This window comes from Parus major, chromosome 7 (assembly GCF_001522545.3).
Source record: "Parus major isolate Abel chromosome 7, Parus_major1.1, whole genome shotgun sequence".
Lineage (NCBI taxonomy): Eukaryota > Metazoa > Chordata > Aves > Passeriformes > Paridae > Parus > Parus major.
Window position 1 is genome coordinate 31,307,787 of NC_031776.1, and position 25,924 is coordinate 31,333,710.

General features: G+C 39.0%; 1 protein-coding gene across 18 annotated transcripts in view; it reads left to right on the plus strand.

The window, feature by feature from the left end:
• R3HDM1 (R3H domain containing 1) overlaps positions 1 to 25,924 on the plus strand; it is an 82,310-nt gene that overhangs the window by 26,004 nt on the left and 30,382 nt on the right. For 13 of the 18 annotated variants that reach the window (XM_015634623.2, XM_015634621.2, XM_015634617.2 and 10 more), the window contains 13 exons: positions 2,558 to 2,766; positions 3,623 to 3,833; positions 10,762 to 10,803; positions 11,251 to 11,340; positions 16,621 to 16,735; positions 18,859 to 18,937; positions 20,449 to 20,508; positions 20,591 to 20,731; positions 23,193 to 23,301; positions 23,398 to 23,493; positions 24,793 to 24,830; positions 24,913 to 24,963; positions 25,115 to 25,341. In XM_015634623.2, coding sequence (XP_015490109.1) covers positions 3,663 to 3,833; positions 10,762 to 10,803; positions 11,251 to 11,340; positions 16,621 to 16,735; positions 18,859 to 18,937; positions 20,449 to 20,508; positions 20,591 to 20,731; positions 23,193 to 23,301; positions 23,398 to 23,493; positions 24,793 to 24,830; positions 24,913 to 24,963; positions 25,115 to 25,341 — 1,219 coding nt within the window. In that variant the 5' untranslated portion in view covers positions 2,558 to 2,766; positions 3,623 to 3,662. The remainder of the gene's footprint in view (positions 1 to 2,557; positions 2,767 to 3,622; positions 3,834 to 10,761; positions 10,804 to 11,250; positions 11,341 to 16,620; positions 16,736 to 18,858; positions 18,938 to 20,448; positions 20,509 to 20,590; positions 20,732 to 23,192; positions 23,302 to 23,397; positions 23,494 to 24,792; positions 24,831 to 24,912; positions 24,964 to 25,114; positions 25,342 to 25,924) is intronic. The other 5 variants (XM_015634615.2, XM_015634622.3, XM_015634613.2 and 2 more) reach the window with 4 other exon arrangements.

Consider the following 25,924-nt stretch of genomic DNA (forward strand, 5'->3'; position numbering starts at 1 on the left):
GAAAGCAGTAAGAGTATAGCACAGACCATTTTCTGATCTGCTGACTGCAGAGCTCATGTGTGTGCAGTACTGGACATCCATCCCAGAGCTGATAATAACAAGGTTCCCTCTGAAAAGGGAGAGTAGTTGCATAGACAAAGTGTTGACCACTTGCCAGAAAGAGGATTACCAGACTTCAGGATGATTATTGGGGTATAAAGTTGCTATTCTGATGAAAAGAATGTACATTTTGGTACTGAGTATTTCGATGGGGACAGCTGTCCTGAGGGTGGAACAAAGGTATGATATTTTATCCTCTACTCTTAGATGCAAGTCCTTTTACTTATGTCTACTAAGGTAGGTGTCCATTTTTGACACCTATAAAAGATACTAGAATTGGTAGGTTTTCTTTCATGGGATGTGTTGTGAGCTGTTTGAGCTTTTAATTGAAAACCCAGGTAATGCTCTACCCCTAATATTCAGTCCTTTAAACTGTTCTTATAATTTTAGGGCAGAACCTCATTTGTGTTACTCCTATTAAAATCTGCAAATACTGTGTTGGTCTGTATTGCAATCCAGTCTAAAGCCAGTGCTGGGATTTTGTTTCAGTTAATCTGTTTGCTTACCAGACCCTATTTTCTCCCCAAATAACAGAGCAGCTCCTAAGGACTGCCTTCCTGCTTTTTTTTCTCCTTTTACCTGTCCTACTGTCCACGACACCTACATAGGACAGAAGAAATTAACGTTCAGCTGTATGGGGAGGTTAAACGATGGGCTGTGATTTGCTCCCCCACTCTGTCTGCAGCACATACAATTCCTTCAATCTTTTTTTAATCCAGTCTGTGGAAGTTTAGAAAATAGAACTAGATTATCTCAGCTATGAAAATTTGCTGAATTAGAGCAAATTTCAGGGACAGAATGTTATCCAAGTACTTGAACTCACAGTTGTGGATCACAAACACAAGGTTGCATTACCATCTCAATGAATTTATGGCTGGTATTATTAAAAAATAATCAGGTAAGCAAAGATTCATCTTTCTATTCTCTGTGTTTTGCTGCTAGTGTGAAGCACAGAGTTTGGCATTTACTCATAGATGCACATATGGAGATTCCAGTTGACTCAAAATAGCTCCATTCTGTGAACCCAAAATTGAGATTTTTTTTTGTGTGAATTGGAACTCCACAGCTTTTCCTCAGTTCTGTCTCTTTGACTGTAGGATACATAGCACCAAATCTGCAGGCTTTAAACCTATCTGCAGGGAAAAATCTGTTCAGAACAAGTTATAAACTATGTTGCACTTAGTTTGTCAGAGGAAATATAAAGACTTTTCTTGTGCATCAATTTCCTGGACTGACCTAGGAAAGCAAGGATATTTGCAGAATGTGTTTTGGTGTCTGAGTGTGCTGATACGTGTTTTTAAAATGATGCAAAGGGACAGGAGCTCTTAGTGTATTTGATAGAATTAAAGAAAAACTTGAAGATGTTGATTTTCATTACTATGTGTGTGATTTGTGTAGGGAGTAGTAATTAAATTACACTTACTTTGCAGTATTATATTTGCAACTGAACATAAAAGTTTGGGATTTTATTTGTTGCTGTCTTCAGCCCGTAATGTTTTTTAACATTTATCTAAATACTGTACAAATCACGTGTCAGTCAACAAAGTGAAACAGCACCTCTATTGAAGTTTTGTTTACTGTAAAGGTTCTGAGCTTCTTAATAAATTTTATATCAGCATCTGGATTATCTGGAAAAAACACCTCAACAACCAAACAATCCCAAATATCCTTTGTTGCATTTTTGCATCTTTTTATTTCCAGTTTGTTCTTTCATCTGTAATCCTTTCCCCTCCATTAGATTCAGTAAATAGGATCTCTTACAGGCCTGAATCACAGCTCATCTTTTATCTTTCTTTTCCATGCTTTGCAGCAAATTTCAGTACTCCAGATGTCTGCAGTACCTCATCTCTTACCAAACCGTGTGCCTGGACTTCAAATGCTTCCTTGGGGCTGGTGCTGTTACTTATTTCTCAAATCTGAAAAACAGGGAAGATGGAAAATCATCAGTTTAGCAAAAATGTGTAAATCCTCATTCCAGGGCAATTATTTTCTTGAATAAAGTAAAGCTGTCTTCTGTAATTCCAGTTGCCCAAAGTGCATCTTATGGAGTGTGCTACATATATGTAGATTATTAACTCCAACAAAGAGAAAAACGCTGTTCTGCTGACAGGGGTTTGTGAGCTTTAATGGCCTGTTACTCCTCCACACCTGCTGGGCTGCGTATTTCAGACTCTTTGGGAAGATACCTGCTTGTTTATGGAAACAATTTCAGGAATGCCAAGAAAATGTTTATTATGACTACTTGTTAACTCTGTAATGCAGAAATGTCTTGGATGTCCAATTAAATATTATTGCTGCTAGATAGAGCAAGCAGGATGGATATGACAAATGCTGATTTCTTCTTCCTTTCTTTCTTTTTTTTTCAAAAATGGCTATTTAAACTTTTAGGTGTCATTATGATCCATCTCCCCTCCCACAGCAAATAAAAGTATAATGCATTTCCTCTATTGACTTTCAGGCATTCAAAAGGGATGTTCTTGCTGATTCAAGACCAAATAGTTCTGTCCAGGACTCTACACTGGGGATAAGGACATGGGACTCCTCCTGCCAGATTCCAGATGGTTCATCACAACTGACATCTTGGCTGACAACTGTGAAAAAGATCTTCAGATTATTCTATTTTATTTTTGTGGGAGACCACAGTCCCCAAACTCTAAGACATATCAGGTACTAAATCAAACACTAAGCTTTTCCGTAACATTATTGGCTTGTTATTTGGTTCTCATGAAGGAGTTTAGATATTCAGATCTTACTCTTTATTTCTTGTAGGAAATGGAAAATCCTTGGTTTTACATCTTGCACTAGCTGAGTAATGACAAGGAGCTGTGTTTCTTATTTCCTATGGAAAATTTGGGGTTTAATCATTTGTTATCTTTCTATAGTATTTTAAATTATTATTATAAATTATATAATTGCTGATCTTGGCTATTATCCTAATTACTAAATTGTTCCTTTCATTCTTCTTTGTTGCTTTTGAGAGAATCCGTAATTTTATTGATTCTAGTTTTGCTACAGTGTGTAGGTAAGATAATTCCTGTATACAGAACTTGTCCATTTATTACCTGTCAACGAGGAGACTTAAAAAGTTCATGAAATTTATGAATGTTTGCACACTTGGAGCATTATGATTCATCTACTTACTTTGAACCCTTTTAAAATAAATCTATATGTAATTTTCTTTTCCTTTCAGAAAATCTTGCCTTGTTTCTGTTGGAGCCTAGTTTGATTTAGAGTATCTGAATGTTCAGGTGTTTATTTTTAAAATGTGGAAGGGAAAATCTGTGAGTGTTATCCGAGAGTGTAGCTCTTAATTCTTGTTTGTGTAGATGTCTGCTGTTACAGGCCACTGATAAAAGTGCTTAAAAAGAAATCACTGCTAATACAAGAGAGGAAAAAGTGTCATTGCAGAGGGGGAATTGTTTTTGCAGCAAAATCACATTTGTTTTGAGTAGCTGTTTAGATATGGGTGGCTTTTTAATTAATTTTAAATTACTCAATAATTAACTTTTTCTTTGTCCTTAAGGTTCCATATTTCTTGTAGAATTTTAAAATAACCTTTTCTAATGAGGATGTCTGATATTCTTACTGTAAAAGATGAAACTGATGCAATGAAGGGTTCAGAAGCTGAATTTAAAGATACAGACCCAGTTGAAAACCTAAAAAAATCAGGAAGTCAGGAACAGATTCAAGTGGAAAAGGATGAAAATTGTCCTGATAACAAAAACAATATGCCGGTAAGAAGCTTTTCACTTTATTTTTCACTAGTATATCATGTCTATGATATGTCTATCATAAGTCTGTGTCTCATTGTTCTCCATTCTCTTGTATATGTTTTTTTGGTACAGTGAGGAAAACTTAGCTGGTTTTAGGGAAGCAAATATGATTATTGCTTCCTCTCTCCTCCTTTGCCCCACTTCTCTGTTCATACTTGTGTAAATATGACTCAGTCGTTTTTAATTCTTTGAAGTAGATGAGTGGTTTTGCTGGGAAAAAGAAAATTTGCCCATGTTTGTGTTTCCCTGAATGCATATGTGAAGTCTTTCATTGTAGCAGAACAAGGAACAAACCCAAGCTGGCATTTGCTGCTGCTGAATCCTCACAGAGTTTGGAGCTGGGCTGTGTGTGCTGTGTTGCTGCTTTGAGCAAGGTGCTGCAGCTCAGCCAGGCCCGTCTGCCCTGGGCAGGGGTGGCCAGCCCAGGGCTCTTGAGCTGTTGCACTTTACAGGTGGCTCAGGTGTAGATTTTCCAGCAGAGCTGTTCAGCATAAGGCTGAAGTAATCCAGATCCCCAGGAGCCTGAGGGATCCAGAGCTCCTGAGGTCAGCAGGTCTGGATGCTGCCCCAGCCACCTGTAGAATGAGCTGGGGAGCATCGTCCTGCCTTGATGGGCAGCAGATAACTTCCTGCAGCTTCCCTTCTCTGATCTTCACTGCTTGACAGGTTTGGTAGGTGACTTACTTCTAAGTTGGAAAGCTGAGGCAGTTCCTCATGCACACACTGAAAAGCATAGGTGGCTTTTGCAGGTGGGAGAAGTGAAGTACCTGTAAGGAAGTCGTGGCATCACAGTTCAAGTGAGAAGGAGGCAAAGCAAATAGTGTGAAAATGGAAAACACACTGATAAGGAAGGGCTAGGAATTTGTGGCAGCAGATTTAATACTTCTGAGATTTAGGTGTGGAACAAGAGAGCTCACTCCAGGCTGAGGCTGCCCACCTGATCACTGAGGACTCTAAGAAGCTCACATGAGGGGAGGAGTTCAGGAAAGCAACTGAAAATTACTGAAACAACCTACAAAACAGTCCAGGTTTGTAAAAGGAAACATAGAAGTTTGTGTTTGGCAAAAGGTATACTTGTCTATAGGAATTTTGTGTCTGTGGGTTAATACTAAACAACTTTTTATAGAAATCCTGATAGGGATCTGAGGGATCTCTTGTGGGTTGCAAAAACAGGACGGTAGCTTATTAGATTCTTATTATTGAGATTTGAGTAAAAGGTTCTTTGGGGAGTAGTTTTGTTCAAGACTAACAATTCAATATTCCACTGAGTGAAGTAAGCTTTATCTGCTGTGTTAAATTGCTTCCAGATAAATCATGTAGACCACAGCAATAACAATAGCTTTACACTTTAATATCTGCTGGCTTTATTAAGGCTGGCATCAGTGTAAATAGATAATTTTATGGAAAAAATAAATCTTTGAAATGAAATACTTCTCCTGTAACATGCTATTGAAAAGCTGGGAGATATTATAGCTGAGCTGGTATTTTCTTTAATTGATGGAATATTCTAGTAGTGAGCTTTAAAAATTAATCTACGATTTAGTTATTTTCATACAGTTCAGTAATTTGGAAAAATCTCATTCACATTTTCTCATTGAACAAATTTTAGTGTGGAAATTTCTATGAGACTCAAATGGCAAATAAGAAATAAGCCTTCCTGCAAACAACTGCTGCTGTCTCATCAGAGTGCAGAGGAAGGAACCTGCTGGTGCTGCCAGAGGCTCTGGGGTGGCAGGGGCTTCATTGGGTGGGTGCTTGTTCAGGAGCAAGTGCTGATGTTTGAAGTGATTATCCCACATCCACAAAATGAACTGGACACTGTGTGGTGAAGGTTGTTGAATAAAAACAGCTCTGCTGTCCATGCATTTAGTGTGGTGTCCAGGAGTCTCCATCAGAATTAGAACATTGCTGTTACATGAGCAGTTTAATTAAAAACTGAGGATGCAGATTTTCAGAGTGGCAGGAAGACAGTTACCAAATGGAGACTGGTCACTGTGAGCAAGCCCCTTGCAACAACTGAAATCAGCAGAAGTTGGTGTCACTTGTACTGTGGAGGCTGCCAGTGCAAATATATGTGTCTCATATTTGAGGATTTCTCATTTAAAGCATGTTTTATGCTAAAATACAAAACAAAAATTTGGGATGGTCCATAGTAAAAAACCCTTGTGGAACAGTAGCAGTCAGCAATTTAACTAATGGATGGTTAAAACAGTTTGATGAAATTTCAGTGGACATAGTACTTGTCATTAAGTGCAGGTTGAATGTTACTGTGGTGGTGGGAAAAAGAGCAAAGATTATGCTGGAAAATGTTAGAAAATATTATCAGAAACTTACTGGAATTTTTTTGTGTACTTCTGTTTACTGAGTGCATCAGGAGGATGGGTTGGGCATGGGGGTTGCATGGGGTTTGGGTTTAGCTCTTCTCACTGGTGGCAGAATAGGTTTGGTACCTACTGACAAACTACAATCACATTCCTCAGTAGAGTTATCAATTAATTTTTGGCTTCTTTAGAGCCAAGGAAGAAACAGGCTGTGATTTTTCCAGGTCTAAACTTGGAAAAATGGGTTGAATTCAGGCATGTTTCTGGAATTGCACAGTTCAGAAACTGATGGTTACATTTTGAATTGTGGTTGTAAATTCCAGCTTATTTGGAGGTTGTGCATTAATAACTGATTGGCTGCTGTGTCTGCTGTTGGAGGCACAATGTGAATGAGGAAAATACCTAATTAGAGTCCATGGCCAGTGCTCCAAATTTATTTAAGCAGTGCAGAAGTAGTGTTATTGATACAGAGAGCATTTCTAACTTGGTATATTTGCAGCAAGTTTCAAGTGTCATTTAAATGGCACTGGGGACAAGAGGCACTGTTATGAAAAGTACTTTCACAGAAGTCATGTGCATGTAAGCATTGTGGTGGGTTTTATGATCAAAAGGGTTTTGATCAGTCACTGTTATCTCCCACCTGTTCATCTTATCCAGGCCAGGTGACAACAAATTAATTCAGAATTAGCTGGAATCCAGGGTCTGTGTTGCCTCTGTCTCTGGTTGGTGAGACAAGTGACATCATCCACTGTAAGGACAAAGCTGCAGGAAATACTGACAACAAATTAAAGATCCTGGATTTATTCTGCAAGGTAGTCCTTATGTTTATTATTAAGAAGACTTCTTTTTTAAAACCCAAAAATGCCTCATGACATGAGTGCAGGGTTGTACACATTTCCTGTACAATAAGGGCAGGGCAGATGTTGTGTTGAGTATAATTCTGACTTTTTTTCAAGCAGATATCCTTGTCCTTTGGGGCAATTAGATAATTTTTTTTACTTAGCAACTTGACATCTCTCTTCCTACGAGTATCTTCCTTCCATACTAGCACAAACCTTGAGCTTCTCTCTCTGTTTCACAGCTGAAGTTGTCTGAGGCCTTTCTTCGCCTCCTCCCGTGCTGTTTTGGTCTTGCCAGGATTTACCTGTCTTTGTCTCCAAAATATATGATGTAATACTTCTGAATAGATAAATGATTGAGCAGATACTCATATTCTTGAGCTGCCTCCTGTCCAAGGATGAAACTATTTTTCCATCATCCTGTACTTTGTCATGAAAATTGCTGTCACTGGTCACTAATGCAAGACAGCAAGTAACCATGGACCATAGTATTCTTTCCCTCACCATTACAAAGCTATCCATGGTTCTTGGGACTGCAGCACTTGACTGGATTTAAAATTGAGACCTAATTTTGCAGAAAGGTAAAAAACTGAATGTCCTTAGAACACTCTTTGTTCAGGTTTGTCATGTTGTGCCTATCCTCAGAAATGCCCAAATGGTACGTCAGAAATAGAGCCTCTTCTCACAAAACCTTTCACACGTCTGAGTTTGCCATCTTGTGCCTGACCTGTTTTTATCCAGCTTGTTTAGACAGCACACTGATGATAGAGAAAGGCATGTAACAGCTCCAGATCTTTACTTTGCATTTAGTATATGTAATCTGGTGAGGTACTTAGGAAAAAATAAAGTAGACAAATACTCCTACTGAAAACCTGGTTATTTATATGTTTTTGAGAAATGCTATCTTACTTCCCTTTTTATTTTGCAGTTGGAAATGTAGCATAGTAGTTGGTGTTAAAAGTTGTGTTGGTGGGGTTTTATCAAAGGCAAGAACCTAATCATTATTTTCATTATGCAATTATTTGGAATACTTGCTTTTAAATGCTGTCTTGAAATCCTGCCCATAATGACTATAAATAGGGCTTTCATTAACACAGTGTTTTCTCAAGGCAGTAAAAGTCTTTGTGAGCTGCAAATATAAAGAAATTGCCTAATTTGCACTCACCAAGGATTGCATATTCTAAATTAGCTAGAATTTTTTTTACACAAATGGGGAACATAAAGATGTTCTGTAGGAGTAAAACTTAGTAAATGCAGAGAAATGAGGATAGATATAAAATTAATGGTCCTGAAAAGAGAGAAAATGTGCATTAACAGCTACAATGTGCATTGGCTACCTACTGTCCTGGAATTCCAGTGGAAGTGGTGTCATCCTCTGTCAGTGTGGTTTTTGTCCAAGGAAGGAATCACTGGATTGTACCCACCCATCTTCAAGCTCTGAGAGTGCAGTTGCTGGTGGTGGTGTCAGAGGACTTTGGGGTTTATACTTCCAAGCCAGACCTTGCACCATCAGGCTATGCTTTTACCTGAGCTGTCCCTGCAGTCCGGCCCTCCCAGCTTTATTCCAGTGCTTCTCGCCTAATGTGTGTGGTGCTTCCTGCTCACAGTCACAGTTGGGTCTTGGGGACTGGGGTTTTGTGTTTTGACATCCTTAAAATCACACATGAAAGCCAGGAATCCATACCTATCACAGAGTGTTGGATGTGAAAAGTTGGAATATGATGGGTGGAGTTATACTTATCTCATCTGTGAGGGAAAACCTTCCTCTTTCAGTGGCCCCCCAGTTCTCCCCAATATTCTTGGTGTTTAGTGCCAGCAACCATTTCCTCTCTTTTTTTTTCAAATCACTCTTAAAAATAACTGAAATATGTGTGACTTATCTAATTAGTTAGAGCAGTAGCTTGATGTCCTGGGTTGAATTCCCTCTTGTGCCCTGTCAAATCTGGATCTGGGGTGTTTGCTTCCATATATTCTTTTGCCTTATGTACTGGCTTTAAAGCTTGGAAAATTTTACAAAAAATAAACAATTGCCAGAGTATAGGCTCTTTTGCCTCTTGAAAGTGAACTGAGGACTCCACTGACCGTCCTGATGTGACTTTGCCCTACTTGATTTGAACACACCTAGGCTGGTTGAGGCTGGAGTAATTGATAGGAGCTTGGGAAATCATCCAGTTTTTGAAATTTAGTAGCTTGGTGTAACAGAAACTTTGTCAGGTATATGCAGTGCCAGCTTTCAGAATGCAAGGAATGCTTTCAGAGGAGATGATGGAAAGGAAAACATATTTTGCACGTAATAGAAGAACTCAAAGTCTCTGTGTGGTTCCAGGTATGGAAACAGCAAAACTCAGAGTCTGAATGGTTCCAGGAATGGAAGCATTTGAACTGTCTTTGCTGCTCAAAGTCTCAGCAAGCTTCATTTAAAAAGCTGGTGGTGAGTTCAGTTAGTTTTCAGTGCAGCTATTTAAAATTCTGTTACACAGTGAAACGAGCTTAAATGAGCTCTCCTTCTGCTGCTCCTCAGCTAAGCTGGTGCAACATCCAAAATAGACATGTGGAACTTGAGGAAAATGAGAGAAAAAGCAGTTCTGCCTTTACATCATAGAGCTCTTTACTGTAGGTGAGGTTTCATTCTAGTGATGTTGTATGTCCTGCTAAGAAGTTCAGGCACTTGATAGACATCTCCTGTGAGCTAAGGCAAAGAGAGCTGCATTCATGGAGTTTTCCAGTGGAGTTTCTGTTCAGTTTCCTTTTTAAAGATGAAATATTGTCCATTAAACAACATTCAAAATTGCATTACTGATGTTAATTTCTCCCTACAAATATTAGCCCTGTGCTTACTAAAACAAATTCTGTTAAAAGCTTGTCTATTCATTAGTTTTAGTTCTCCAGGGAAACCAGTACTTAAATTATGTGATGCCATTCCAGCAGAAATGTTTCTATTCTTGTGCTACCGGCACTGAGGGTCGAGTTAGTTTTAACTATGCAGTTAACAAATCATTAAATGCTTTTGTTGATTCAAATGTACCTCTCAGCTCTGCATACTGTAGTAAAAGCCTGGTAATTTTTTTAAGGAACAATTGCAATAGAAGAAGGGCTTTGGGAGGAAAAAGCAAATTGTTGCATAATAAGTTACTAAAATGGCTCTGGGAGGAGAAAAAACATATTCATTCATAGTAAATTATTAAATGAAATTTAAAAAAAAAAAGATCAGTAGCCCATTTTGAAATATACTTGTACAGGTCCCAAGATGAAAGCAAAAAACCCCATGTATTTTAAGCTGCTTATGATTGGTCATCATCTGTTATCTGTTCCCTTGGTAGAGGCAATGCTTTCCTATTTTAAATATCATTTTTCCAGGCAGGTTTCAGGAATAGGAAGAAAATTTATAAAAACCATGTCATGTTGCCAAGGAAATTAGGAAACAAGAATTGAAAGTGTAGGAGCTGGCTGAGAGAGTAAACTGCTTGGATGTTACAGAGCAAGGATAATAGTTGGTTCCTGTAAAAGTGCTCTGATATATATTGTTGATAAATGAAGACGGGAAATCAAGGACAAACCTGATGAAAGTGGGAGAACGCCAAATCTGTCAGCCCAAAGAACCTGCTGTTCCTTTCACAGATTTGCCCGTGTCAGTGCTAACTGTCAAAGCTTTCTCTTGTACAGACTTTTGCATTAACAAACTTGTGCCACTGAGTTAATGTAACCCTTCTCTGTTGTGCCTGTCGCCAGCGGCCAGCGCAGTCCTTTGGACAGACGGCCAAAAGGTCCAAGGTACGGTAGCCCGGTGTGCTGGCATGCGAAGGAAGCCCTTCATGCTTGGTGCAGCTTCGTTACTTTGTGGAAAGTGCCTTTAGTTTTATTTTTTGGCATTGTAGCTTTGTTTTATTCTGTTGGATTTTTGTCTTGCCTAGTTGTCTGCTTTTGTGATTTGCCTTTATATTTTTGGTGGCTTTTTATTGTTACAGAGAAAAACACTTTCCCAACATTTCATTTACTTTTCTTTAGATGTGCTCTGTTGTGCTGGTAGTGCCTTCAAAAGCTGCAATTGCTTGGGTATTTTCATCCTAAAGGGAACTATTTATTCTACTGAAAACATTAAAAATGCAGTTTTCAGCCATTTTGTTTTTCATATAATGAATGAAAAAAAATAACGGCTTATGGTTTATTTATATTATCTTTTATAAGCCATAGATTTTAATTTTACATACTTTCCTTTAGTCAAACACAAAGTTAAAGTTAGTTCGGAGCCTTGCTGTATGTGAAGAATATCCACCACCTCCCACAGCTGAAATATCACAGGACCTCCAGGTAAAATCACCTTACTGAAGTTTCTGGAACAATTTCAAGTAACTTATTGTTCAAAAGAAAATCTGTTGGGTATTATTTAAATATGTGGACACCATGTGGTTTTAATTTTTTTTTTTTAATTTTTTTTTTTTTTTTAATGCTGACCTAATAGAAGTGATAATATCAGGTGCAGAATTTGCTGCTTTGTTTTTCTGAACTGTACTAGTTGATACCTGTGGACAAAAAGAGGGGGTTTGTCAATTCTCTTAACTTTAGTCCAACAGTGCACTTGAGGGATTCTTGAACTGCTTAAGTGCTGTCTGCAGTTAGTAAGACAGAAACATTGTGATTTGTATGGAACCTAATTTATTGGCTTTGTAGAGTTTGAAAATGGAAACAATTGTGATTTGTGGTGTTGTAACTGAATTCCTGTATATTATTCCCAATTGCTGGTAGCTCTGTAATACCTGCCTGAGGTATGTTTGAATTAATCTATTAAAATTATAGAACACTCTTATAGAGGTTCCTACATGCTGAACAAAATATGTAAAATTACGCTAGAAAATTTAAATGAAATCCAAGTTTCCTGACTTTACCTCCATGCCAGTCTGTCTTTTCAGAGCAAAACCCTACTGCTGGCTTTAGTTCTGTGCATGAGTGAGGGCCATCAAAATGCTGGCTTTGTTCATGCCTATCAAAACAGAAATGGGCCTTTGCTATTATTGAAAAGCTTCTAAACTGTGCTTTTGTGAAAAGTCTCACTTTGGTTAAGAAGGAGGCAGCAGAAAGCAGGGTGTGAGGGGGTTTTGCTGGGGAGGTGGTAATTCAGTTCTGAGGAAAGATGGACATTGAGAGCTCATGTAGGTTTTTGCAAAGCTAATTCAAATTTTTTGAGATTGAAACAGTACATAGGTTGCGAGGGGTGGGGGGGTTGTTCCTTTTGAAAAATAAGAAAATTGTATTTTAAAGCCTAGAATAGGCTTTCACTAAAATACCAGAATTTGAAGTGTTGACTAGGGGAATTCAGAAACTGGGCCTGCTACCATGATGAAAATCTAAGTCATAGTTTGAAATAGGTTGCAGAGTGAAAGATAAAAAGCCAACAGAAGAGCTATTGATGTTTACAATGATTTACAGTCCTTTTGTAGTGTTTCCCATAAGATAACAAAATAGACTGAGAGATCTGGTCAGGCTTTGTTGTTCAGTTTGAAGAAGTGGGGTTTAACTTTCTCAGTCACTGTGACAAATTACAAGACAGAGGTCTTATTTGGTGGACTGGTATATTTCCAACATAAGAGGCATTAAGATTTTCCTACCTCCAGCGCTGCACAAGACCATATGTTGAATAGTTTGAAGTCAGGCATTTATAAGGTGGTGTTTGTCCAGGTCCTCTGGGAAAACCTAGCTCTGTGCTGCCAGGTGGCTCTTGAAAGGAATCCTTGCAGCAGCAGGAGGGATGTCAAGGCTGGTTCTGCAGAATGAGTTGAATTGTGTGATAATGTAAGTTTGTACAAAAGGAATATCAGAAAGCAGATTGCCTTAAGAACAAAATTAGAGCTAGCCGTGAGTTTTCTTTGGAAGCAGTAATGTAGAAGGAAATGGCTTATGAATCCCAATAGCTGTGCAGAGAAATGATTGCAGGAACAAATTTAGTTCTTCCCTGGAGGGTGGAGAAATGTGTTGGAGAGTTAGAAGGGGGAATCTGTTTCAAGTTCTGATGCTGGAGTGCACATCCTGTGGGGCACGGGTCTCCCATGACCCTCTGTAACAACTCACACAGGCAATTTCTTCACCCATTTTGCTTCCTTTCCCAAACTATCTTTGGGAAAGCATGGAAGAGCTCTTCATAAGTTCCAGTCAGCTGCTGCAGTTGGGACTAATACGCCTCCAGCCCCATACTCTGAAGAATTAATTGTGCTTGGGATGTGTGGGAGGTCCAGTGGCTCAGAGAAGAGCCTGCTTTGCATGGGCATCTCTGGCAGCAGGAGAATCACCTGTGATGCTTCCCCTTCCTGGAAGAGTCACTGCTGCGTTCTATCTGTGACTGCAACTGAAAAGTGGCTTCCAGTTCAGTGTTAATACTTACTATTGGTTTTAAGATACAGGGTGAATTAAATTCAGGATAATGTTGCTGGTGATATATGAAGAATCACAATTTTCAGTTATTAGAAAGTCTTAGCCTTGATGGGATGAAAAATACATGTGCTTAACTAGGGAGTGGTGAGAGTTTGGGAATAACTCCATGGTCTTGTCTGTGACTGTTCATCAGTCACCAGCTCACACCAACAGCTCCAGCAGGGTGAAATTCCTGACACAGGATAGTGCAGGAGGCATTTAGCAAGGCACCACTGGCTGCTTCTCCTCAGAAGGCTGTGATGGAAGAGGATGACAGACCAAAGAAATTGTCTCAAGCAGATCAATTTCTTTTCTGATCTATGTTTCTATTTTCAACTGCCACATGAAGCAAGATACTTCTTCTTCCTGAGAAACCTAGAGAAGAGCTTTGCATATTTTTAATCCTTGTTAAAAAGCACTGACAGCCCTTTACTAAAAGGTGCTGTGAAAGTGTGAGCTTACAAATTTATTGTGAGAGGAAGAACATAACTGTGATATGTTTGATCTTTTATCTTTGTAACACTATATTCTCTTGCCATCATTTGTGTAAACATCAGGTTGTTCTGACTCTATGTTCCAATAAAAAGTACAAGCACAAGCAAAGGGTGGTCCAGTTCAGCCCTTTTTAAGGAAGAGCTGTTTTCATGTAAATGACAGTTGTTATTATGAGTAACAAGTAAATAAACCTTCAGAAGGTTGAACTTTCTAAGCAAAGTAAAATAACCCTATGGAGAGGGAGTGGGAGGAGCAGGCATGGAGCTGTAATGTTAATTTCGACTGATTTATGTTGGTTTTTCCGGTAAAAAGCATGTAGGCCTCTGAGTAATCTTACCTTTTTCTCAAATGTGTTAAGATGGCAGCATTTATCAAGTTTTGATGGTTTGGGGCGTTTTCCTGTTTGTTTGGCTTTTTCTTGTTTAATCAAAATTTGGAAACAATTTCCTCTTCTACAGTGAGGGCTTGGGATGGGTGATTAGAGTTAGGGCGAGGAGTCTGTTCAGTCCAAATGCCAGCAGAGACCTGCTGCAAACAGGGTGGGATTAAGAGAGTTTTAAAGGGGAAAAGAAAAGATTTTTCGGCAGCTTTCCAGTCAAGTAGGTCATATTTAATTAGATGCTACCGTTTTTATAGCATGAAATCACAAGAAAGTGCCCTTTGGTACCCAGTTCTGGTGTATCACACTTTGAAGTAGAGCTGGTGGTAGTAGCAGAACTGGCTGTTCAGATGGTGATTCCTTTTTTTAGCTCTTGTTGGGGAAGGAAGTATGAAAATGATTACTTGATGAGATCCTTTGACTAAACTATTGCTGTATACATTACTTGGAATGAGTTTAGAAGTTGGAGTCACTTTTCCAGTGAAGAAACATCAGACTATGAAAATATCCTTAATTTACTGATAGTTTTGTAGACTGTTACTGTAACATGGAGGAGATAACACATTGGTGAATCCAAATCAAGAATAATTTTTTAATAGGACAGAAACATTTCAAATAAAGGTTACACAGATACTTGGTGAATGGTGAGTCTAGTGCATTTTGTAATGACAAATAAATTGCTCATTTGAATTACACAGGGGTTTATGAGGCAAAGAATGCAAAGATTTGCTCTGAACTTTTCAAGGTTTGTAGCCAAGTGAATTCTCAAGACTAGGAAAGAATCACATGAGTTCCTTGCTGGTGACTGGGGATGTTTTTTATCAGATGTTGTTATAGATCCTGTCCAAAGCTGAGAAGTCTTCATTGACACTGAGGTGCTGTTCAGTGGGTGTTCATGAATTAGGAAGTTTAATTGGAACACTTAGTGTGGGGAAAATAATGAAAGGGAGAGCTTGTAAAACTCTCAGTGACCGTTTTTCCCTCATTTGAAAAAGTTGTTGCCCCAAAGCTGCAGATGGGAACTCCTGTTGGAGCAAAGCCTGGGTGGCACGAGGCTCCCACTGTGCCAGCACAGGCAGGAGTGGCTGTGGGCTGGGCACGTGAACAGGCTCCAGCCTGGTGGATCCTGGCTAAATTTAACTCTGGCTGCGTTCCACGGGTGAGATCAAGGCTGTGCAGTGACACAAGAGCAGAGCTTAGAGCAAGAGCCTGGATGTGGGTAAGAACGGATTGGAGGGAGGAGTGAGGACTTGTGTGGGAAAGGATTAAGGTGTAGGGCCAAAGAGAGATAGAAAAGAGTCCATGAGGGGCAGGTGTCTGGATTGGGAAGGATTGGATGTTTCAGGAATGTGGAGGTGACAGCATGGACTCAGTTGGCACCTGGGGGAGCAGAACTGACATTTGAGGGAGTTAAAAGATGACAGGGGGGTCTGGCTCTGACAGGAGTTGGCCACTGCTCCTGTGGGAGTCCCTCAGGCATGATGACTCCGCTGCTCCCAAACTCCTCGACTCTGGCTGTCTGAAACTCTGCCTCCACTGACAACCTCCTGAAACAATTAAGGGCCATGAAAAACAAACTGCACTCTTGCACTGGTTGGGGTATTTCCAGGGAACCATGATGCTACTAATTTCAGAGGGAAACTTTTTGCTGTATTTGAGAAGTAGGTTTTATAACAGTTCACCTACTAGTATAAAACCATGGATTTTGAGGTGATTGCACACAAAGCTACTCTATCAAAATACACAGGAAGTTATGAAACTAAGCCTTGATGACAGGTCTGCAAACTTTGTCTTGCTATATTGTACTGTAAATATTTCCCCTTTTTTGTGGATCTGGATATGCTGGTCTGACTTAGACAGAAAGTTTTGTTTTGTTTTTTTCTTGGTTTGAACCAAATCAAAACTTGAAACAAGCTTTTACAGTGAAGAATGGGGAGAAAAAATCATTGTGGATGATACATGACTTAATATAGACAGTATGAAATTTATACATCTGAAAAACTGAAATATTTTCTTACATGTATGGAGTAAGACACTTTGAATTCATTTTGCAAATACCATTCAGGGCCTGGAAGTGTGTGTAAATTCTAGAATGTCTGTGGTCCTTTCTATGCCTTCTCTGTACTTTCTGATTTAGTGATAAATAATTTCGTTGTGTGGTCACACAGAGCACATGTGGAATCAGAAAGAATATGTGAACAATTTCTTTTGTTGCTTCTTCATTTTTTTGCAGGTAATATAGTACAGAACAGTTCTCCTGCAGGTATTATTTGAAATAATTTGTGTGGTGACTAATCTTTACTTTTTGACAGGAGAAAATTCAGATCCAGTTGTCACAGTCTTTTGAAAAAGAAGAAAAACCTGCAAAAGATGAATCAGAAAAGGAAAAATCCAGTGATAAACTGTCCAGAAAAATGTTATCAAGAGGTTTGCAATCTCTCCTTGTGCTTTTCAATATACTGTATAGATAAAGAACATATGAAAATACATTTCTGCTTCCAGGTCTTCATTGCATAAATATTGCTTTATTTTTTAATTTTTTTTTATTTTATTTTTTTTTGCAAACGAAGCAAATAGATTTGACACTTTTGAGCTGGAGAAGGAATTGGTCCCTGAGGAAAGAGAGCTTTAGAGACTTCATCAAACACTTCAGCACATGCTTTTCCTTTGTCTCCCATCTGACTGTGCAGAGCAGCATAGAAAAAACAGCTGTGTTATCTCAGTTGTGTCCAAGTGTTCTTTAAGCTGACTTTACGAGTCAGTGGAAGCTCCTGTCTTGTTCCTGGGCTTTGTTACAAGACTTGTGAAACTGAAGTGAGAGTGGCACAGCTCCCCTCATATTTTTTGTGATCCTCATTCAACAGGCAGCAGTGTTCTCCTTTGTTTATTTTACTCTTCATAGTATCTAGAATTTTTTCAGTAAAGTTTTGGAGTAAGGGTAGAACTACATAAATAAAAAGGACAAGTATTATGTTTTCACTAAAATATTCCTGCATTCTGGATTAAAGTTACAGTCTATGTGCTGAAAATCATTGGGGTTTAATCTGAAAGAGAGCTGTGAAATCAGTGACATAAACAAGTTTTTGTCCCTGCTGCCTAATGCCTCCTACAGGTAGAAGACTTTATACATTTAAGTTGCCAAATCATTTTACAGCTCTTGCTTTAAATATCCAGAATGTTTACCTAGATATCATAGATCAGACAGAGTATAGGAAGTACCTTTAGAGCTCTAATTCTTTTTGAAGCAAGTGGCAGTTGTCCATCTCATGTCCTGCAATTCCATAAGGCATTCCTCATGTGGAATTTCAGTGCAGCTTGTCCCAGCTGACAGTCAGGTATTTGTGAAATACAAAGCACTGGCATGGAGAACTTAACCTGTATTTTTAAATCTCAGTCTTTGAAATGATGCCTTAAACACCACCCCCAAACACCCAACAGGTAATGATGGGGGGTTGAGAGCAAAGTGACAAAATGCCTGTGGTAGAGGTGACTGTTCTGAATTCAACCACTCTCTCCTCTGAAGGTTAATTATGTCTCAATATAGGATGTGCCAAAATAGAAAACTATGGAATTTTAGCATCAGTTCTAGTAATTATAACTAAATCATTGCTCAATTGCAAATTAGAAAAATTGAAGTAAATAATTATTGAATCTTGACATTTTTACCAGGGATAGCCTTCTTTTTGCCTTCTCTTCAAAATCAAAAGTAATTCCAAACCATAAATGCTCAGATTTGCTTGGTTTCACTTAAACTCTCTGGGCAGCTGGAAGAGCTGGGACCTGGACATAAGTCTGAGTTGTGCCTAACTAAGTTGAGACTAGGTTAACACATAAGCAGTTCTTGGAAGACATCTAGTTCCAAAAATACTGTTCCAGCACCTGTTGGTTTGAATCCAAGTACCTGGAACCCAAAGGTGCTCATGTAAGGGAAGATTTGGAGTAATCATCCCTTTCAGGGACAGATTTTAGGGGATAGTATGTAACTGAATACTTTCTTTCACTGCAACTGGAAGGGAGGGGGAAGGTTGAGACTTCTTTTTGAAAACATCTAAATGTGATATTATACAAGCAAAATCCAAGAACAAGGATTTTTAGTAATGCAAAGCACCACCTTGTGAAGGTTAAACTGTTAGATTCTGAATTACAAAATTTCTTTGGGCAACATGCAGTACTTGAGTAGATGGGCTGCTGCTGCTCCACAAATGTGTACACACACTGCAGTGTGGGATAGTGAGAAAATGTGGCAGGCTGATGGAAATCAGGTCTGTCAAGGTGATTACCTGCTTCACAACATACAGCCAATTGTAAATACTGGTGTTACTGAAACTTCTACTTCTCTATTACCCTTGAATTAGAGAATAGTGGGTGGTGGTGGGTTTTGTGGTTTTTTTTTGACTTGTGGGCCTTTTTCCTGGAAACTGGAAGTATTTAATTTTGACAATAATGTACTTAATGGTTATATAGTGTCAATCTAAGTACAGTATGTTCAGCAATAATTGGAAAACAGCTTCTTCAGAGTGTAATTTTGCTCTCTTTCCCCTCATCCTTAGATTCCAGCCAGGAGTATACAGATTCTACTGGTATAGATCTTCATGAATTTTTAGTAAATACATTAAAAAACAATCCCAGGTAAGAATCAGTAATGTAAACTTTCTTTATGTTTTTCTTCTTTCTTGCTGCCTGAGATGTCATGCTACCTGGTTTTTTTTGTTTGTGGTTTTATTTTTTCCCCCTCCTAAATGTCTAACCCTCCATGTCAGTTATTCAGGGTGAGATTCTGTTGCACAGACTGTCTAAAACACCACTGTAATTGTTTTTCTTTTTGAGCAGAGGTTTAGGACATTGAAGTGTTTTAAATGCTTCTGATGCTTAATATGCAAATGATGTGTTCAGTCTATGTGCAATTCTCTCCCTGAATGGGCTTCAGTACATTGTCTCTAAACCTTGTACTGTCTTAGCACCTGCTTGTTAGAGACCAAACTGTCTTCTCTGAGCTCTACTCTGAAAATCTAATTTGCACTGAATTTATAGATAAAGGCATTTTTTTAAAGCTGTACCATATAACTGTAGTTAGAGATTTTCATTCTGCACATCAGAAACCAAATCTGACCTAATCCAAGTCCATCATATGTTAGCAACAGAGCTGACCTGGTTCTGTTGCTCGTCCCTGTCTTGTTTGTTCTTTCCCTCACTGGGTTTGTGCAAGCTTTGTGGCTGTAGTACAAGGCAAGAAATTAAATTGGTGCAATTTTGCTCTGCCACAAAAGCTGTTTTACTGCTATTTGATACTCATTCATATTACAGATAGGACTTCAAATGTGTTACTTTATTTAGATTCTATTTTATTCAGAAAAAATGTGACATGAGCCATAATATGGCCAAAACCAGAGTCCTGTAGAGTAAAATTAAAAAGCACGGACCTCTGTGAGACTCTTAGGTGGTTCCTGTTAGAAGCCAGGAAGCATCCCAGTGGAAATAAGGAGTTGTAGGTGAAGATCTCCATGGGTTTCCATGCACAGTGACTGGGAAGCTTAGTTACTTGTTTATGAACTGTGCATCATTGGATTTCATTGCATCTTAATAGTTTATTAGAACCAACACAAGCAGTTTCAAGAACAATTTTCCTTTCTGCCACCTTGAGTTTTAGCTTTTTTGTATTTCTGATACGTCAGCACATTGCCACATGTGCCAGCTTTAAGGCCTTGGTTGTTGGTGATGTGCCCCATCACTTTCTCAGTGATCCCCTGATGTGCTTCACAATCCAAGGGCCAGCTGAGGCCTCTGCACATCTCCCTGCCCACACCAACCAACAAAGAACAACCTCAGTGCTGCTTTTCCTCCTGGAGCCTGTCTTCTCCATGACTGCACTTCCTGCTGAGCCTCCTGGGCAGGGACTTCTTGGAGGATCTGTGTACTCTTGATACCTGAGAGCAAAACAGCATGTTTCACTAGGCAGGTTCAATACACAATAGCAAAAAAAGAGTACTTTGTCCTAAAAATTCTGCATTTGACACCTGCTGGTCCTATTTCCAGTCTGCCATCATCCCTTGATCACAGCTCTGATCTGTGTATTCTTAAGATGAATACAACTGCAGTTATTGGAGTGTCTCATATGTGAGTTGCTGTGTTTTTATTTTCAGGGACAGAATGATGCTGCTGAAATTAGAACAGGAAATTTTAGATTTCATTGGTAATAATGAGTAAGTACTGTACTCTCATAGGAAAAAAAGAATTCAAGAGTGTTCCTGTTTATTTAATAAAGCTACTATTCCTTTCTTCCAGAGTACCAAGAAAAAAGTTTCCCCCAATGACATCTTACCATAGAATGCTGTTGCACAGGGTAGCTGCTTACTTTGGATTAGAGCACAACGTGGACCAGAGTGGGAAGTCAGTCATAGTAAATAAAACTAGCAATACAAGAATGTAAGTGTCCAAGCCTTGAAAAACCCTTTTGGTGCGTAGCTCTAACGCCTGGGATGTGTGAGGCAGTGCTGCTGTAGCAGGTGAGGTCTGTCTCCTCGCTTGGGAGCAGGCATCAAGGAGAGGTAGTTGAGAGCTCTTTACTGTTCATGTTCTTGCTGTGTAATAATGTGATCTATTTCATGTTTGAATTCTTCTGGAGAAAGATGGATGTTATCTCTAAGTTAAAAATTTTTGTTGATTTTCTGGCAGAATGCATTTCTAACTTTGTTTCTGTGAAATACCACTTTATAGCAACTGTTTATTTGTTTAAAGATTTACACTAGTAAAGTGTACAAAGTGCATTTTTTGTTTCTTCTGGGTAGGAGAGCCAGCACTTATCTTAGAAGGAGGTAATTTCTGATTTGGTGAAGGGAGGGGATTTGCACAACTCTGGCTTTTGTATTGTAAAAATACTACTGGGAAAATTCATCTGTTGAAGTCCTTCTGTTGGAATAACGTTGCTTACAGATCTCTCATGGCCTTACAAATAAAGCAGGAGAGACAGACATCAGTGGAAATGTCAACCAGGTTAACAAACCATGCTGTGCTGCTTTACTGTGAGGGCTGGGGAGTTCTTGGAGAAATCCCCGGCAAAATCCATGTTGCAGAAAAGGTAGCACTGGGGCCACAGCAACTCTGAAACCTGTATGGAATTAAGACTCTCATTCAAGGGACCCAGCTGTTCTCTCCATCCTCTGTACTTGCTCTGTCTCTTCACTCTCTCTCAAAAAGACAAAGGTCTAATGTGTTGACATATTTATGCCACCTAGTTTCTAGTTTTAACTTAGAGCATTTACCTGACTCTGTTTTTTGTTGGTCTTGAATGTGAAAACAGGAGTTTACAGTGCCTGCATCCTAATCTCAGTCTCTAAGTGCACTCTTAAGGAAAAAAATCTAATTATTCACCCTATTTTACAGTCAGTAGGACTGAATATGCCACACTGAAATTACACTTAAGTAAACAGTTTCTCCTCAGAACTTTTAGAAACATATATAGCCTAAATATAAGTTGAATACTTGTATTATTTATGTATGTGTTTTTGCTTTGGCTGTACAATCTATACCTAAACTGACCTAGAAAGCCAAACATTTAAAATCTGTTGCCTTTGCATCTATCAGCATCTCCAGACTCAAGCTTCAGTCTAGCACTTCAATTGTGAAATAAGAACTAATAAAAGCTTATTTCATTTTTATGCTTTTTAAAAGATTTTTAGACCATATTTAAATAGCTTGTGGCCTCTGGAAGCCCCTGTAGGTGTAGTTACTAATTAGCAGGCATTTCATCTAACCTGCAGACATAAAGATTCTTGATGTTTTTAATATTCTTATTTTAAATCACTTTGGATATAAAATAAGAATGTAGAAAGAAAACCTTGGAGATCTGCTCCATGTGGAATAAAGCCAAACTTACCTTTTCCTCATAGGCAGGTTCGTGGCTCCCTCGCCGAGCAGGGATCTTACTGACATCAACCACCCAGTGCACACTGGCACGTCTCAGTGGAGTGGGAGTTGGTGATTGCAGGGCAGTAAAATCAGAGACCTTTAAGAGAAAGAGGTAAGACAGTCTAAAGGTTCTCTGAAATGCCTGCTAATTATGTTTGGGCATCCAGTACCCAATAGGCAGGGCTGGCTGTTTCATAGAAAAAGCTCCTCTCACTCCATCCAGAAGTCCTAGATAATGATAAATAACAGAAATAGAGAAGAGCATACATTTATTCTATCCTCTATTAGACAAATACTTCCTGATTGTCTGAGCTCTTCTCTTATGATATCAGTAGTTTCATTATTCAGGTACTTGGTATCTCTCTTTAAAAACAAGGATTTGAAAAATACCACTTTTTCTTTCACAAAGTAGATAAAATACCAAAGCAATATTTATAATCTGTTGCTTCACTCTCTCCATATGACTGTGTGAAGCTCTTGCTTGCCTGCATTATACTGTTCTTCTCTTACTCATTTCTACCTAATTTTGTTTTAGAAGTTTCTAAGTTTCAGTGCTTTCTCCTGCACCTTCTTTCTTCTGTTTTCCCTTGAAATGAACTCTGAGGTATTGCGGCTCTAGCAGCAAACACCTGTCTTCACTTCCATGCATGCCCGATATCCATTGCATGGCACCAGTTGGGATTCAAAAGCACTTCTGATTCCCCAAAGGCATGTGGTTTGCTTCCCACCTTAATTGGGAGTTACAGCAAAAGCTTTGAAGGAGGAAGAGGTTTTTAAAAGCAGGTTTGTTATGCCTCAGGACAGGATTTGTCAGAGGTGCACCTCATCTTTTCCATTGCCCAGACAGCCAAAATCTATTTTTTTCAGTTAGAATATTAAGTATATTTTAAATTACTCTTGAATATATTTCAGTTTGTTCCACTGTGTGTGCAGTATATTTACAAAACATCAATATTTTCTTTGTAACAACTTTTCTCAGACCTGACCAAAAGTTTTGCGAGCACATAAAGGATGAGAAGAGCGATGACTTCCAGAAGCGGTACATCCTTAAGAGAGATAACTCTAGTTTAGACAAAGATGACAACCAGGTAAAGCACACATGGTTTATTCCTTCCACTTGCTCTGTTTGACTGTGCATTCTTACTGTTTTCCTGCTTAAATTGACACTGTACCACTTAATTTAGATGAGAATACGATTAAAAGATGACAGAAGAAGTAAATCCATAGAAGAACGTGAAGAAGAATATCAGAGAGCTAGAGAAAGGATATTTGCACAAGATGTACGTATCAAAGCCAGTCTGGCGCTGTTTGCTAGGAACCCTTCACACACATACATGCACAGGTGGCTTTTCAGGAAACTTTCTTTCTGAATGACACTGAGCAGATAAGAGAGTGTGGCCTTGAGTGAGTTTTAAATGATACTGCAATTACTGAGAAATCTTCTATTTTCTCTAATTGCTGCTGTATGAAACTCAAACGACCCAGGAATTGAGGAGTGTTCTCTAGCATTATCTAGTGCAATGCATTTCCCCCCTTTGCATTGTTTCACCCCTCACTGCAATTTAAGTTATGGAGTTTTGGTATTGCAATCATTTCAGTTGCTCAGAGCAATAATTAAAAGAAGAAACCCAAGCAAATTAAAAAGCAAAAAAAACTCTTTTCTCACTTGTATCCATAGCAACCACAGTAAAATGATTTGAGGTCCTATATATGAAATTCCTGTCAGGAATCTGGCAGTCTGATCTCTTGACTGGAGATACCCTGCAGGACAATATTGTAGGGGCTACAATTCAATTGCAAGTAGTGATTATGTTGAGTAAAACAGAACAGATATGTCTTTAAAAATATGTGTTACTTCTAATAATCCATTTCTGACATTTATCTATAACTCTTGCACATCCAAAACCAGATTCTGAAGAGAGTAATGAGCTCTTGAGAGGCTAATTTATTTTTTTTTGTTCACCTTAGTTACAAACAAGAAGAATGGACTTTTGGATATAAAATTACATTTTCCTTTTGCATCTTAATTTACCATGTATTACACTCTTAGAAGCTTTGTGCCAGATGTTGGGAGTCACAGTCAAGGACAACATAATTTGAGTAAGGAGCAGCCTTTTTGGTTCTGTTCTGTGTGCTCTGTAGCATACCCAGACTGGTACCCAGGGTATTGAGCAGTTACTGCAGCAGCAATGGCCTCTCCCCCTCCACCTTTCCCAGCAGAAGACAAGGCAGCTCAGGTGCTGTGACAGCCCTGGGAATTACACACCAGCTGCAAGTGACAGAAAACACCAAAGGCCCAAGGGAAGAACTGTAACTTCAGAAAAAGTCTGATAGAAACCAACTGAGCAGCATTGTAACTATCCTCATGCTGACTTTGATTTCTTGCACATGGGCCTTTTTATATTGTCTTGTTTCCTCATGGAAATTATTCATCAAGAGGTAAAGTTTTTCAGGCAGCTTAATATAAAGAGGGTGCTGTAGAAGTCTGTGTATAATGCAGAAGATTCCAGATTGCTGTGTTATGTAGCAGGGGTTCTAGATGCCATTCATATTAATTTCTGCACTTCTTTGCCCCTCAGTCCCTGTGTTCCCAAGAGAATTATTTCACTGATAAAAGGTAAGAAAATTTGCTGTTTAATTCTGTTTTGTCTTCCTATTTTCTTAATAAATATTAAGTTATCTTATTAAAATGTCAACAGAATCCAGGAGGAGGAAACTAATAGTACACAACAAAGACGACAGATTCTTAGGTATTTGATGCTTTCTTTTAAAAAAAACAAAACCCAAAGTCTTCTGCATGCATTTATCTTTTCCTTCTCGTTTTTTGTTTCTTTTTTTTTATTTCTTTTCCCTTAATTTGCAAGCGCTGCTTGTGCTAAAAGTTGAGTTTGTAACTTGCAGAATCAATAAGGAGGCATCGGGGAGATCAGCCAACAGCCACCAGAGCAGCACGGAGACCGAGCTGCGGTACTGCGAGCCACGGCCCTGGAGCAGCACCGACTCCGACAGCTCCCTGCGCAACCTGAAGCCCGCGGTCACCAAGGCCAGCAGCTTCAGCGGCATCTCGGTGCTGAGCCGTGGGGACAGCTCTGGCAGCAGCAAGAGCACAGGCAGGCTGTCCAAGACAGGTACAGCAGGTTCTGGGGGCTGAGCTGGGTGGGCACGACAGATGTTCCGGGTGGGGAGGCTCCGTGCATCCCGTTCCCTCGGGATACAGGGGCTGCACACAGGGAATGTCTACACACCCAGCCCTAGAACCGTAATGTCACAAATGGGGTGAACACTTCTGGCTTTGGAAGGAGAATCTTCAAGTGTGTTGTAGATGGCTTGAAGTTCAATGCCTTTGATCTCATGTAAAGGGTTTGAAAATGTTTTTTACCAGAAATATTTTTGGATCAAATACTTGGAGTGCAGCTCTTTGGTTCTAGTGGGGCAAAGCTGCATTGCACCGTCTTAGGAAACTGTGCACTGCTATCCTTCTAGCTCAGATACAACAGCATTAAAGCCTATGAATTTGTAGTTATTTTTATTGTGTTCTCTTTCTTCTGTTGCATTAAAATGAATATGGCTAAAATGCTTAAATAATTTTTAGATGCTGAGAAATTACATCAGTGAAACAAAGCGTACTGTTTAATTTTAAGATTCAAATATGTTGGGGAAAAATACTTGTAAAAGTCAGGGTTTCTAAGGATGTTAACTTGTAATTAATGT